At 38.7% G+C, this 16,122-nt stretch overlaps 1 protein-coding gene and 1 pseudogene across 4 annotated transcripts in view; both read right to left on the bottom strand.

Moving 5' to 3' along the window:
- The window catches only part of NR6A1 (nuclear receptor subfamily 6 group A member 1), a 204,704-nt gene that overhangs the window by 173,197 nt on the left and 15,385 nt on the right, over positions 1-16,122 (bottom strand). For all 4 annotated transcript variants that reach the window (XM_065878578.1, XM_065878580.1, XM_065878579.1 and 1 more), the window contains exon 2: positions 2,424-2,465. In XM_065878578.1, the coding sequence (XP_065734650.1) occupies positions 2,424-2,465 (42 nt within the window). The remainder of the gene's footprint in view (positions 1-2,423; positions 2,466-16,122) is intronic.
- On the bottom strand, positions 12,989-13,664 carry LOC136124365 (large ribosomal subunit protein eL6 pseudogene; annotated as a pseudogene).

A 16,122-nucleotide genomic window follows, 5' to 3' on the forward strand; every position in this document is an offset into this window, starting at 1 on the left:
CATCCAGTTCCAACATGTTGCCCCAAATCTGGTGTCTACAACCACTGCCAAGCAAAATGGGAAATCAGCAACAATGGTATTTCCTGGTCCAAAATAAGCAAATATGAGTAGGCCTTCCTTATCAGGAATTTGGGGGGTAAGGGAGACATTGGAGCCTCTAAATTCCAAAGATGCATCACAAAGAAAACCCTATTATTCTCCATCTAATGTGCAGAAGTTGTGAAATATTAACATAGATATTATTCCTTCCCAATCAGAAGCCATGGAATTTGTAGTATCAACAACCATAACCAACTTTACACAACACATGTGTACAGCCCATTTCAATCTTGAGGTGTGCTATGACTTGGTAGGACTGAGCATGCTCAATTGAACCCCAAGATTGACTCAGCACAGATGATAAACTTTTGTTTCTTCCCATTCATTATTATAATGTCAGATCTTTATGTATTTCTTCAAAGAGAAAGACCAAAAATACTAACTTCACAAAAATAACATGGGGACTATTGAAAATATTGGCCACATAAGCTAAGTAGGACTTTTAAAAGAAAAATGATTTTTTTAGGTAATTCCCATTCTATATTGATATATAAAATTATGATTCAGTATCTGTTCATTCTCATGGAATGGAGAGGTATATAAAGCACAATATCTAGCTAGAGAGTCTATGCAGAAATGTTAAATGAGTTAGAATTACTTGGCCCAGAAAGAACAATAATCCAAAAATAATCTTCATAAGAATATCAAGTGCCTTTCCTAGAAGATGGGCATGAGTATTTTCAATTGCTACTAAATGCAGAAAAAAAGAATAAATTTGGATACTATGTGCTAAATTAGAGGTTTAAAAAAGTGTATTTTGAAATAATTCCAGACAAGGAAATATTTTCCAATAGACTATTAATAAATTAGGGCAGGACATAGATTTATTTATTTGTGTATCCCTGGAGCCTAGAACTGGGCCTGTTGCAGAGAACATTCAATGTTAAACTGAGTTCTCAATTATCTGGCTTGTTTTATGTGTACTTCTATCTGAAAGATCACAGGGCATGTCAATATCCTTCCTAGTGTTCAAAAATGCTTCTATGAGAAGACCATGACTCGAGAATTTACCTTTTCCTCCTCCTAAATGACGGCTATTCATTAAGAGAAAGACAGTGAAAATAGTGTGTTCACTCACAGGTAATGGGATGTTAGGTAGGAAGGTGGGGTAAACTGAGCCTATATTACCTACAAAGCGGATTCTGAACTTTATGACTTGTAGAAAGACAAATCTATTTCCCTGGTGTTTGATAAGCATTATGAGACTTATTTTATCTTGTAATTAATAAGTTAGTTGAACAAACATGAATGTTTATACTATTAAGGTGTGTGAGGATAATATGAGAATGTCCACAGCTGATATTAGTCAGGATGGTGAGAAGGTGAACTTTATCGCTTACCTCAACAGCAGAATGGTGACCAATAACCAGCCCCATGACCCTAACAAGTACAAGAACTAGAAAAAATAACTCTAAATCATCTCATGGAGTCTCAATCTAAAGTATCATTCGACCTTTTGGTATTATAGCAAAATAAGGTATGTATACACTGAATATTCTCCATATCCTGGAATGGTGTATGCCACATTATGAGAGCACTATAAACACAGATGATTATCTATGATCAAGACTTATATAGTCCTGAAAAGCATCATTTAATTAGACTTTGAAATGGTCATTCTCATAACTTAAACTTAAGAATGTAGTTGAAGATGCTTTAGAAATTAAACTGTGGCATGAAGGTTATCAACCATAAATATCTAAACCTTTACATAATCCTTCTTTGAAATAAATTATATCAAAATTATGTCAACATTTTAAAAAGTGGTTGTGGGTATATGGTTGTATGTGTGCATAAATGAAAGCACAATTTTTGTTGGTGGTGGTTTCATGGATGATGGAGAACAAGAAACTAGTATTAAACAGAAATTTTCAGCAAAGAATTTTCTATTAAATGGCTAGACTCTGGCCACCAAATAACATGAGGAGAAGAAGAAGAAAACATAACTAGAAAAGAGAGAATGCCCTCCCCATAATCATAAATTAAAGTGAAATAAAATCTGTAAATAGGGCTTCCCTGGTGGTGCAGTGGTTGAGAGTCAGCCTGCCGATGCAGGGGACAGGGGTTCGTACCCCGGTCTGGGAGGATCCCACGTGCCGCGGAGCGGCTGCGCCCGTGAGCCATAGCCGCTGGGCCTGCGCGTCCGGAGCCTGTGCTCCGCAACGGGAGAGGCCACAACAGTGAGAGGCCCGCGTACCACAAAAAAAAAAAAAAAAAAAAAATCTGTCAATAGGTTTATAAATGTCATCTTAAGTTATACATTTCAAAGTACACACACATACACTTTTCTTACACATGAACACTGGGGAACATTCAGAACTTACTAGTGCTTGGGTCAAGCTCTGCCAGTTCGTCCTGACAAAAACCTAAAGAGAAAACAACAGGAAAAAAAGATTACAATTCATGAATTACTCCAAGGTGCCTCCAAATATGAAAAATCAAGTATCATATAGCGGGGAAAAAAAATCCAGACTCAGATGTCAAATCTGGATTTGAATCCTAGCTCTATAACATTTAGCTACTCTACATCCTTCTTTGAGCCTCCATTTCATCATCTTTATATAAAAAAATGGAGATAGTAACAGCACTTATCATGGATAGTAATGAGGATTAAGTGAGACACTGATATAAAATGCTTATTTAGCACAGTCCCTGGCACAGAGGAGCTCCATAAACAACAGCACAAGTAATTATGAGTAAGCATGCCAAAGTTAGCTATAAAAAGTTCATAATAAAATTACAGTGTACTTAATACTCGTCATGTTCTACTATGTTATCAATGAATTATTTTCCAAAAGAAAGCAAAATATACAAAATATGAACTTATAAAATATCCAACAGGATAATTTTACTTAAAATTTTCACAGTTGCTTAAGAATTTTACCTATACACACAAATGGGAGCAATTCTTCCATTAATAAATATGCTATTCAAGTTGGAATAAATACCTCTCAAAGCACATTTCAGGCCCAAAAAATCTGAGCTACATCTTTCTGATTGGTGTGTAACTATCACACTGAAGAGAAAAATCAAGCACAGTGAGTGGCAAACACCCAGTAGGTGTTCTATATACACAGGTGATGAAAGTTCTATTTTCCTGGAATGACTGCTTACTCTCTCCAGTTTGCCTTCTACTCATTCTCAGAAAAGCTTTTTCTTGCCTCCCTTATCCTTGTCTCATACACAAGGTCAAAGCCCCGTTATAATTATCTATAATGTTTTGTGCACTCATCAGCAAGGAATTATTGGCTCAATGTCTCATGCCACTATTAGACTGTTCCACTAACAGTGTTCCAGCACCCCAGGGGAAGGGACCTGGCCTGTCTTGTTCACAGCTGTAACCCCATTATGTCTCACAAGCCTAGTACAAAGCAGATGTTCAATAAATATCAACTGTAGTATCTCAATGGTAAATTCAAAAACAATGGAGCAAAACTAGGACTAGAGGAATATAAGAACATTTTCTGTCATCAGAGCCAGGCAATCAGAAGCCAAAAGAGCAACTGAGCGTCATGGGGAGAAGAAGGATTCAAACAGCAAGCAGACTGTTTAAACACCACTTTTAAAGTCCTTGCAATCCTGGGCATTCACCAAACAAGCCACAGTCCTTCTTGGTAAAGAACTATTCATCATCCTTCAAGACCCAGCTCAAATATGACAACTATGAAACGTGGAAAACAGAAGAGGCCTCTCCTGCATTCATAACTTAAATAACTGCCTCCTCCACTAGACAGTGAGCTCTTCAAGGGTAGGGACAGTGCCATATCCATCTGCAGAGCTGCTTCTATGCCCGAAACAGTTGCCGATACGTTAAGTAAGGTGCTCAAATGCATGATGAACTAAACAGAAAACACAACCCTGCCTCTAGATCACAGTCTAGGGGAAGGAAAATCTAAGTCTAGGATCAGAAAATCTAAGTCTAGCCTGAAAAGTGTGTGGAATGTCTGAATGAGGAAATCTGATCTGGAAAACCAGAGTTTGGAAGCTGCTAAAGTGGATGAGATGCCTAAAAAGGCTCACCTCAGAGCAACTTTAAACCGTCTCTACCTAAACACATGGGGATCAGAAAAGCTGTGGAGAGATGCCAGGCAATGAGGAAATCACTCATTACACATGGGTCCAATACTGAACATCCTGCCAGAAATGAAACTGAGAATAAACACTCACTTAACATAAATTGACTCAAAAATAGGGCAAAAAACATGGGAAGGCAGAATAGTATAATGGGCAAGTTATAGTTCAAGCCACTTTTAGTTTAGTCATATGACTTTAGGCAAGTCACTCCCTATTCTGGACCTCAGATTCTGGACATAAAATGAAAAAGCTGTACCAGAAGTCTCAAGAAAAGACAAAGCCTAACACGTTTTCTGAAAACAACATTCGGAACTCAAAGTAACTAGATCAAACACAAAGACAGGGTGACTAAAAAAAAAGAAATACTATGAAAAATAGTTAAAGTGGACATCTATTGCTTTTATCTGCCTAGCAACCACTCCCCCCTTCTGGTTAATGGCATTCTGATTTTACTTTGGAGACTTATCCCTTTTACACTTTCAGTTGATATGACCCAAGTAGGATTGACCCTAACCCTACTATAAACTGGGATTAACAACAGCACTTACCTTATAGGTCTGTTAAAAGGATTAAATGAGATAGCGCATGTAAAGACTTTACACAGTACTTGACAAAGTCAAAGCTCAACATATGTGAGCTACTACTAACTAACCCCAAGGGTCCATCCAATCTAGTGCTGTATCTGTGGTACCAAAGAGGAGATTATAGGAGGGTTAACTATTGACTCATGAATGACACCATCCTCAAAGACCTGGAATGGAGCCCCCTAACATCACCAATGTAGTTTAATTACTTGCTGTGATTCTTGAACTTTTTTTAATATCTTGAGCCTATAAATTTTCTCGCTACCCCCCGAGAAAAGAAGAACTCTGTATATTTGCCTTAAAACGAATTCCTAAAAAACAACAACAACAACAAAAAAAAACCGAATTCCTCCAGTGGTCACAAAGATCCCTGATTATGGAATTCAGTAACTATGTCTACAGTCCCTCCATCCAGTCCTGATACCACTGGCTAATAATGTTGTCTCTGGCTTTACAGCTCATCACTAATGCAGGAGGCTTGAGGAGATATGGAGAACAATGTTAATCCTACCTCCTGACAAGTCAATGGAATGGCTAGATCTGGCTACCGTTCTCAAACAGTCTCACCCAGATTCTCAGCAACCAGATCCAGCTAGCAAAATGATTCCTAGCTAGAAGAATCCAAACCACTGCTAGAAGTAACCCCAATGTGTGTTCAATTCAATTCAACACAGAGGCAAAGGATATCAGAATTGTTCAGTAAAAAGCAGACTCCTAAGGCACATAAATACACAAATATAACTCCAAAACCTTCTGCCTCACAAAATACAACACATTAAACAGATTAGGAAATGTTCTGAGAAATCCAGAGTCTTTGGCTGGTGACTTAAATTGCTTTAAAAAGGGAGAGACAAGAAACACAGAAACACAGATTGGTTCCTAAAATGAACCAATAGGTTCAGCATGCTCATAAGCAATTTGAAATTTAGTGCAAAGCTTATATATATTCTGTTACCACGGTTTAACTTAAAAGGCAGATGCATAGTGAAAAGGACATGGGTCTGAGTTAGAGTTGGATTCAAATCCCGTATCTGCCACTATTTTTGTTTAATTAACTACCCTATAGCTACTTCCTGAAATGGGGATAAAAATAACCATCTTGTTCAACTGTTGTGAGATTTGGTGAATATATATAAATAATCTACTTTATGGCAAGAGATCAATAAATGGCTCTCAGTTTAGGAATTTTCTTTAATACAAAGGAAGATCCAGTTGACAAGCTTTTCTCCAATAGGAAAGAATTTGGCAAAAACAAAAAGATCAGTGACTCCTTAATCTGTGATTGGCTACAGTAATAGATTTTGAAAATATTGATTTTTTTCTTTATTTACTATTTTTGGCTATAAAGTTATACATTTACCACAACAGGATCTTAAATAAACTTTGAGTATCTAATTTTTTCCCAAATGTGAACAAATAAAAGCTTATGGGTAATGCCACTTAACAAATTCAAGTCTAAAACACTAGCTAATTGTAATCTATAATGTGTTTTTTACAAAAGCAAGTTAAATGTTACTCTAGGAATGTTTTAATTTCATTCAATTTGACTGTAGGAAGGCAGCATGGTGCAATAGAGACTTGGATCCTGGTCAGGATTCTGCCAATCTACTTTGAAGCCCACAAGGCAAAATTAAGGTGAGGCCCTTAAAAGGCAAAATTCTATAATTTTAATCAAACATATCATCTTTCCCCAAAACAGAAATCACATATTAACATTAGTTTAAATGTTTTAATTAAATATGATATATAACATTATTTTACCTAGTCAACTGCAATTCAAGTTTCATGTACTTTAAAATGTGAGATATGAAGTGAAGCAGAGCTTCCAGAAGAAAGTCAGGGATCTAGAAGGATTTTGAAACTATTCTGCCTTATTAGGTTCCCTACTCTGTGATCCCAATTCCCTCTGCTTCCCACACCAAATCACCATCAGGGCTACTGACCGTGAATTCAGGTTTTAGAGAATTTTGTTTTCCATACTCCCTAAGAAAAAAGCTAAAAATCTTTACCCAGGATTTGTACTGATACACAAGAGTCATTCACTGGTACTTTCTGGACCAACAGCTCTGGTCATCTGTGTCAGTTTCCCATCTACTTTGTGACCCTGATCATAATTAGGTTCCCAATGAAACTCTGTGTCCTTCTTTCAGTCAGATCTGGTCTCAGCCCTAACTATCTCCAGCCTCAAGGCTGAGGCATATCCCAGGATCCCAGGAAAGGATGCTCAGTAAATGTTGAGGAACTACTTCTTTCTCCAAAAAGCAATGGTACTAAACCACATGATACCACAATGAAGTTCTTGCCAAAATATCAAGTTCTAAGAGAAAATAACAGTTTCAGTATTCTCTGCCTTCGAAGTCTAGACCAACAATGTCCAATTGAAATTCCTACAATGATGGAAATGTTCTCTCTCTTCATTATCCAAAATGGTAGCCACTAGCCACATGTGGCTATTAAGCACTTAGAATGTGACTAGTGTGACTGAGCAACTGAATTTTTAACTTAATTTAATTTTGATTAATTAAAGTAGCCACATAAGGCCAGTGGCTATTATAATGGAAAACATAAGACTAGAAAAAAAGTCCTCCCTCTTCTAAATGTATTATGCCAACTTTTAGACTCTGTTGCAGCTTTAAAGTAAATGAAATATGGAAATGCTTACGCTAGTGTTATTTACTAACCAATTCATAAGTTTATCAGTTGTTATCAGAAAGTAATTCCATCAGCCTAGTAAATATAGTCACTTACTTCCTCAAATTAACGTTATTAAGTACCTGCCCACACTGTAGCAGCTCCTAGGCCTGGAAGATACAGGTATCAGTGAGAATGACCCTACTGTCAGAGAATGAATAGTCCAGAGGGGTACAGAATAAAAATTAACTACAGAGTACAACAATATGAATGTACTTAATGCCACTGAACTGTACACTTAAAATGGTTAAAATGGTAAATTTTATGTTATATATATTTTACTACAATAAGAAAAGATTAAAGCCAAATGAAATAAAGACAGCGAAGGAACTTCCCTGGTGGTCCAGTGGTTAGGACTCCACACTTCCACTGCAGGGGGCACAGGTTCAATACCTGGTTAGGGAACTAAGATCCCACATGCCATGTGGTGCGGCCCAAAAAAAAAAGATAGTAAAATAGATAATAACATTAAAAAAATTAATGGTAGGGAGTGAATGATGGACAGATTGGGACAGATAGACAAGGTGAAACTGGGAAGCACTGCAGAGTAGTAAGAGCATATATTTTGCTATCAGAACAGGTTTGAGTCCTGGCACCATCACTTACTACTGTGTTAACTTAGGAAGTGACTTCACCTATCTGAGCCAATTTCCTCATCTGTAGACTGTTGTGAGGATTCAATGAAATGATACACTTAGGGCAGTGGAAAGCGCTTAAGAGCCGCTATCAATATTAGTGAGAACACAGCAGCAACCATGGGGCCAGGGGCATGTGCAAGGGATAAGCATTCACCAGACAAACAGGGCTATTTGAGAAACATATGCAGAGGAAACCACATGTAAAAGGCATGAACAGAGAAAGTGAACAGTGTTACCTGGTAATGTGATTTGACTGGAGCCCCAGCCAGGGCCATATCATAAAGGGTTTTAACTGCCATACATGGGGAGTTTTTGGCTTTTATTCTATAGGCAACAGTCACTGAGGAAAGGAAATACATGGATACACCTAGGAAGTGTGTCAATACCAGCCCAACTCTGACTAACTTCAATACAGTGGTTCTAAAATTTCAACCAGGTAACTATAAGCATAAGGGTTAAAGGGATGGGAGGAAAGCGCTCTGAGAGGGTAGACAAGATACACATGGCAAACCATTCACAGCTCCTGAAATTCTAGGAACTCTTCCCATTTTTCAGGGCCCCTCCCAACTCCATCTCCTATACTGCTTTTGGTACAAAGAATGGCTTAGGTAGCGGCTGAAAAGGAATGTAGCTTTTTTTTTTTTTTTTTTTTGGTAACAAACATTAGCTAGCTAAACCATGGCCTGCCTTACAGTCCAGTCTGCAGCCTACAATTTAGCCCCAGACCCAAGCAAATACAGAAACACTTTTCTTTAGATTGGCTGAGCATTAAATTCACATCTGTCTCTTTCCTTTCTATCCAGTGAGTGGGATGCCACTTGCGCCATTAGCATTTGTTTCTCACAGGCAACCTGATAAACTGTATTTCAGGAATAACAGAAAATGCTTTTGAATACAGAGACAGCACCACAAGTCCGCACAGCAAAAGCTGGCTGGCAGAACAAGTCATATTTCCCTTTCTCTACCTACAAATGTCAAGGTCACATTTTAAAAACTGCAACAAAAACAAAGCCCTTTCCCTAATGTCATTTTTTTAACATGAAGTCCTAGGGGCAGAAAAAAAGGGTGGGGGGAGGAGAAGCCAAAGATTCTCAATTATATAACCTATTGTGCCCACATATTTGCTCAGCTTAAATGCTGCTTACAAGAAGTGTCTACATTTCTATGGAAACATTAATAAGTTCCATCTGATCAACCTACATCACCTTTCATACAGTTTTTCAGCCTTCTAGCTTTGTAATGGCAGCCTTGAAACCATACTGAAGGCAGAAAAGCCAGCTCAAGATTATGACATTTCAATTTTAAGATATTTTAATAAATAAAAGCAGTACAAACCTTCAAGGCTGTGGCTAGAGAATCAGAAGGTGAAAACAGTTTAGGAAGGCAATTCGGTTTGATGAGTCAGAGGTCATTAGTGTTTCTATGGAAATATAGTACAGGCATTTCTCAGAAAACTGCATATACTGATGAGCCTCTGACATTTTTCATTTACAATTCCTGGATCTCTGTAGTAACAAAAGAGATTGTTGATAATTCTCCATTCAGCTTGGAGGTTAAAGAAATTTCAAAATGCACACATACAATAAAATGTATAAAATAATCTCTCAGCTGCCATTTATTGAATCTTTACTATAGGCCTAGCATTGGCGTGATGCTTTACACGAATTCTTCCTTTCTCCATCTTATAGGTTTAAACAGATTATTGTATTCTGTTACATGGAAAGAGCCACAAAAGTCAAAACAAGAGAACTTCTATTCAGAACAGTTGGGCTAATAAAACCCCACCTTTGCAAGGTACATGCTTTTCAACAGCTAGATGGGAACTTGACGTTATTTCAAAAAACAAACCCTGACATTCCCACAAAAGCAGGGCTTCAGAGCCCAAGAAAAAAACACCACACCTTAGATGAGTCCATTATAAACCTCCTCTTGAATAATCCAAGATAATCAGAAGCAGCTAGAGTAACTTCACTAACCAGATCAAACCGAAGTATAAAACTTTACATGAATGAATGAATGCAATATTGTAATTAAACAAGAACTAGGTTGTTTTGGAAAAATATATGTTACTCCCAGCAGGAGTAGGGAGAGTGAAGGAGATTTTTTTTTTGCTCATTGTCATTTCAAAGACTAACTGAAGAAGAGTCCTACAGACAAAGGAGTTTGTTTGACCGTGGTCACAGAGCTTTCGAGGTCATTTCAGAACCATCTGTTGAGGATGATTTTTTTTTTCTCCATTCAACTTTTCTGATTGAAAATATATTGTTTTTATAAACAGAAACATGCACATTTTAAAAATCCTAAGAGCAATGAAAAATATTTTAAAAAAGAATGTATGTATATATCTATATGTATAACTGAATCACTTGCTGTACAGCAGTAATTAACACAACATTGTAAATAAACTTTACTTCAATAAAAAAGAAAAAGCCTAAGAACAAAATGATTCACCTTAACTCTCTAAAATTGACCAGTTCAACTGAAGGAAAAAAAAAAAAAACCTCCCAGACATTCTCTAAGTGACTTTTAAAGTACTTCTTATTAGAAACGTAATTCTGGGCACTAATCTTTCTGACACACTAGTTAACCATTAATGCTAAAGCTCAGTACCATCTCTCATGTCTCAGCTTCAGAAATCCATTGTGTGGCAACAAAAAGATACAACATCTTTAAACTTCCACCCCAGAATCTTTCAAATATGAAGCAAAGCTAGTTGCTAGTTTATCAATCTATGAAATAACCCCAAAAGAAATTTTTTTTAACTATTCGAACTGGAGTCAAGATAGAAGAGCAAAAACCAACATATGTTTAGAGCACCACATAAATGCAAAAGACACTCCACAAACAGGATTAAGGGTGAAAAACTCCTGCTACTTATTATTTTTTTTTTTTTTTTTTGCGGTACGCGGGCCTCTCACTGCTGTGGCCTCTCCCGTTGCGGAGCACAGGCTCTGGACGCGCACGCTCAGCGGCCACGGCTCACGGGCCCAGCCGCTCAGTGGCCGGCATGTGGGATCCTCCCGGACCGGGGCACGAACCCGCGCCCCCTACATCGGCAGGCGGACTCTCAACCACTGCGCCACCAGGGAAGCCCCTTCTGCTTCTTATATGCTACACTTTCCTACGTTCTAAAATTAAACTCAATAAATATTTACCTAGCATTTTCAATATAGGGCACTATGCTAAGTTAAAAGGGATACAAAGATGAATAAAGCTGGCTACCCCTAGATGCTTACAATCCCTCTCCCCACTGGTAACCACTAGTTTGTTCTCTATATCTGTGAGTCTGCTTCTTTGTTATATTCACTAGTTTGTTCTATTTTTTTTAGATTCCACATATAAGTGATATCATACAATACTTTGTATTTGTCTTCCTCTGTCTGACTTATTTCAATTAGCATAATAACCTCCAAGCCCATCCATGTTGCTGCAAACAGCAAAATTTCATTCTTTCTAATGGTTGAGTAGTATTCCATTGTATGTATATTACCACATCATCTTTATCCATTCATCTGTTGACAGACACTTAGGTAGCTTCCATATCTTGGCAATTGTAAATAATGCTGCCATGAACATTGGGGTGTATGCATATTTTCGAATTAGTGTTTCTGGTTTTTTTTTGGATATATAGCCAGGAGTCGAACTGCTGGGTCATATGGTAGTTCTGTTTTTAGTTTTTTGAGAAACCTCCATACTGTTTTCCATAGTGGCTACACCAGTTTACACTCCCACCAATAGTGTACAAGGGTACCCTTTTCTCCACATCCTCACCAACATTTGTTATTTGTGTTCTTTTTGATGACAGCCATCCTGACAAGTGTGAGATGATGCTTCATTGTAGTTTTGACTTGCATTTCCCTGATGATTAGCGATGCTGAGCATCTTCTCATGTGCCTGTTGGCTGGCTCCCAATTTTCAGCATGTTTAGCAAGGAATGGAAGGCCTTAAATCACAGAAATAGGGAACTCCCTGGCAGTCCAGTGGTTAAGACTCCAAGCTTTCACTGCCGAGGGCCCAGGTCTGATCCCTGGTCGGGGAACTGAGATCCCACGGGCCACGTGGCACTGCCAAAAAAAAAAAAAAAAAATCATAGAAATAAGCAAGTCCAACATTTGAAAAGCTACTTTTTAGAACCTTCTTTTCCTTGACTCATCATGAAGTTTGGAAAGGGTAAAACATCAATTCCTATTTCCAAACTCTTAACTCTTTATACAGAGATAAAAACGTCTATACCAACTCTGATGTTAAAGCAATTTCCTAACGTTGAGACATCAATAAAGTGATACACTAGGGAGGCAAGACACCTGAACACTAGCCTTACTCTGGTACTAATAAGCCATTTGTGTGATGCTAAGGGATCTACTCCCTCTGTGCTCCATTTTCTCTTCAGTAAAAGGAGAAAGTCTGGCCAATTTTCTTAGTATTTTTTCAGCTCTAAAGTCTATGAATTTTTCAAAAGTTGGCAGTTGTGTATACTAGGGGATACAGAGGATATAACATTAACACTTGAGGAACCCTTAAGAGGTTGCCAAGATTCTTAGATTTTTTTTTTTTAACTAGAAGAAACCTTATAAACCATCCCTAATCTCTTCCATCCCACTCTAGCCCCCATTTTACAGAAGGGAGAAGCTGTGTAAAGGGAGTAATATCTGTAATATCTCTCTGATTTAAACAATTTGGCTTTGGCATTTTCCTAAAGGCTTTGGCATTTTCCCAATCTAAAAATGGCAACAGTAATAGTATGTACATGTCACAGGGCTCCGGAGAGGATTAAATGAAATGAAAGAAAATTTAAAGCACTCAAGAGAGCACCTGGTGCATAGTACATGTTTAGTAAAAGTTAGCCTTTTTTTTTTTTTTTTTAGATGGACCAGTTAATCAATTAGGTTCTTTGTAAGAAGTTTAGAACACTATTTTGTGAGGATAAATTCCATTTGTAAGGGCAAACACAGAGCGGAGGTAGCCCTGGAGCTGAGGAGCAGCTTTGATTCTTTATAGAATTTGTGAGTCCACAGCTTTCTGATCAACCTTGCGCTGCTCTGTAATCTCATATTTCTCTCTCTGTGGGTCGAAGATCTCACCTTCTGGGTGCTTGGGCTTACACAGCTTCTTCTTCTTGAAGTAAGCATCAGTGAGATGTTCTAGGATTTTTCACACCACTGATATCAATTTTGATAGAGGTGGCAATGACAAATTTCTGGTGTGTTCTGCGGAGAACTCGATTGAGGGACAGAGGCCCAGTCACAAGTAGCAAGCCACTGCTCAGATGCTTCAGAAAGATGACCCTCTTGCCTCCGTGGCGCCCAGTGAGGCAGATCAGAATGGTCCCAGGAGTGATGCCAGCATGCAGTTTTCTCACGTTTACTGAAGGGTTTTTTGCCATGACTTAACAGCTTTCCAGGCACATTTTCAGTAGGATAATACCTAGGCGTTTTGCGAAGTTAACCACTCGGGTACCACCATTCTTGTCACCACCAACTGGTTTTGTGACAGTAGCAAGGACCATCACCTTTTTCTTTTCAACCTTGGATTTAGCTGCTGAATACTTCATCTTGTACAAGGCCTTTCTGGAATACATAACCAATCAGGAATACTGGCCAATTCCTCTGACCAAGACAGGGTTTCAGCTGCAGTGGGGCTTCCCCTTCTTAACCTTTTTAACCCTGTCACCAGCATCAGCCTTTTTTTTTTTCTTTTAATTTTTATCGGAGTATGGTTGCTTTACAATGTTGTGTTAGCCTCCACTGCACAACAAAATGAAACAGCCATATACACACAGATATACCCTCCCTTTTGGACTTCCCTCCCATTTAGGTTACCACAGTACATTAGGTAGAGTTCCCTGACCTATACAGTATGTTCCCATCAGTTGTCTAATTTATACATAGTATCAATAATGTATACGTGTCAATCCCAGTCTCCCAGTTCCTCTCACCCCACCCCTTTCCCCCTTGGTATCCATACATTTGTTCTCTACACATCAGCCTTCTTGGCTTCACATTTTTTCTCTTTAGTATCTGGCTTCTCAGCTTTTTCACTGCCATCTTGTAAGATGGGAAAATAGAGTTAGCCATTATTATCATAGTTGGGAAAGTTATTCTGATCTTCACCCTCCAAGCCACAAATATAAGTATACTTGTGAAATAGACTTCTTGATTAAAAAATATAAACCACTTTGCAGCAGCTCTAGGGAAACTGTTCCACTCTGTGCACACATAGAGAATAGGACCTTTTATTAAGTCATCACTCAGTGCTATTATTGAGATGTTGGCTTCTTGATGAAGCTACAGCATTCATGTGAAAACTGACCTCTGGGTCAACCATTCAGATCTCAGATCACCAGACCAATGAAATAAATGACTGGGGCATGTTTAAGAGCTACAGATACTAGTCTACCATGCCCAACTAAAATCATACTCTACTTGTATAATACATGCATCCTTTTAATTTTTGATACCTGTTATAAGGTCTGTCAGCTTAGGGGTAAAGTTCATCTTCTAACAGTATCATGCATTAGCATTAGCACAAACATAATGTAGCATTCTTACTTCCGAACATGTATCTCAAAACTAAGTGAAATACCAAAAATGTCACTCTTCCAGAGTGGGGAACCATTACTTGGTATACAGCACTTCTGATCTGACTTTAGCAATCCAGTTTCTGCATGTGCTTCACATTCCTGAATAAGTCAAAGTGACCATATTTTTAGAATATTAGCTAATGATGTCAAGATGAGAAGAGTGTACTCATAAGGTCAACAAGGCAGACTGAAATACAAGCTGACCTGGAAACTGAAGTTGTGTAGACATACTGGTTGCTTACAGTCACTACCATGTTACAGTCTTCGTGTTTTCAGTTCATGATATTTTTTTTTTTTTTTTTGCTGTACGCGGGCCTCTCACGGCCGCGGCCGCTCCCACTGCAGAGCACAGGCTCCGGACGCACAGGCTCAGCGGCCATGGATCACGGGCCCAGCCGCTCTGCGGCATGTGGGATCTTCCCGGACTGAGGCACGAACCCATGTCCCCTGCATCGGCAGGCGGACTCTCAATCACTGCGCCACCAGGGAAGCCCACGATATTCATTTTTTAACTTGTTCCACATAGTATTAAGTAGCCTAATGTTATTTTGCTTTATTTCCTAAAAGCCATTAAGTATTACAATTCCTTCCCATTCCACACAGAAATCTACTTCTGTGTCACATGCCCAGGGCCAGCACTGCCTCCCTGTTTGCAAGGACATGTCCTAAATCCCACAACAGCATCCTTCTCCAACACCACTAATTGGTTTTGGACTTCATTCTTTTCCTTGGAAACACAAAAAGGTATCTTTAAAAAAAAAAATGGTCAGGGACTTCCCTGGTGGCGCAGGGGTTAAGAATCCACCTGCCAATGCAGGGGACACGGGTTCGAGCCCTGGTCCAGGAAGATCCCACATGCCGTGAAGCAACTAAGCCCCTGCGCCACAACTACTGAGCCGAGCCTGCGCTCTAGCGCCCGTGAGCTACAACTACTGAGTCCGCGCGCCTAGAGACCGCGCTCCGCAACAAGAGAAGCCACCGCAATGAGAAGCATGTGCATCGCAACAAAGAGTAGACCCTGCTCGATGCAACTAGAGAAAGTCCACATGCAGCAATGAAGACCCAATGCAACCAAAAATAAGTAAATAAAAATAAAATAGAATAAAATAAATTTTTAAATGGCCAGTTTTAAAAAAAAGTTAAGAATTTAAACAAGCAATTTTCAAGGGGCACAACTGTCCCCATGACTAAAAATGGAGGTGGCATTAACTCTGAAGTTTGGTTTTAATTTTTGCATCTGCCATTAAAGCAATGTCTTCTAAATACTAGACTCCTTAAGGTACAAATGGCCCTTAGGATCTCCTCTATCAGAATATGGTGCTGAGATTCCAAGAGTGTGAGGCCTAGAGTCAAACAGCCTATATATGAATCCCATCTCTCCCATTTACCAGGCCAAGTCACATAACTGCTCCCAGTTTTCTCATCTGCAAAATGACAGTAATAATGTAACTCTCCT

Source organism: Phocoena phocoena, chromosome 6 (assembly GCF_963924675.1).
Source record: "Phocoena phocoena chromosome 6, mPhoPho1.1, whole genome shotgun sequence".
Classification (NCBI taxonomy): domain Eukaryota; kingdom Metazoa; phylum Chordata; class Mammalia; order Artiodactyla; family Phocoenidae; genus Phocoena; species Phocoena phocoena.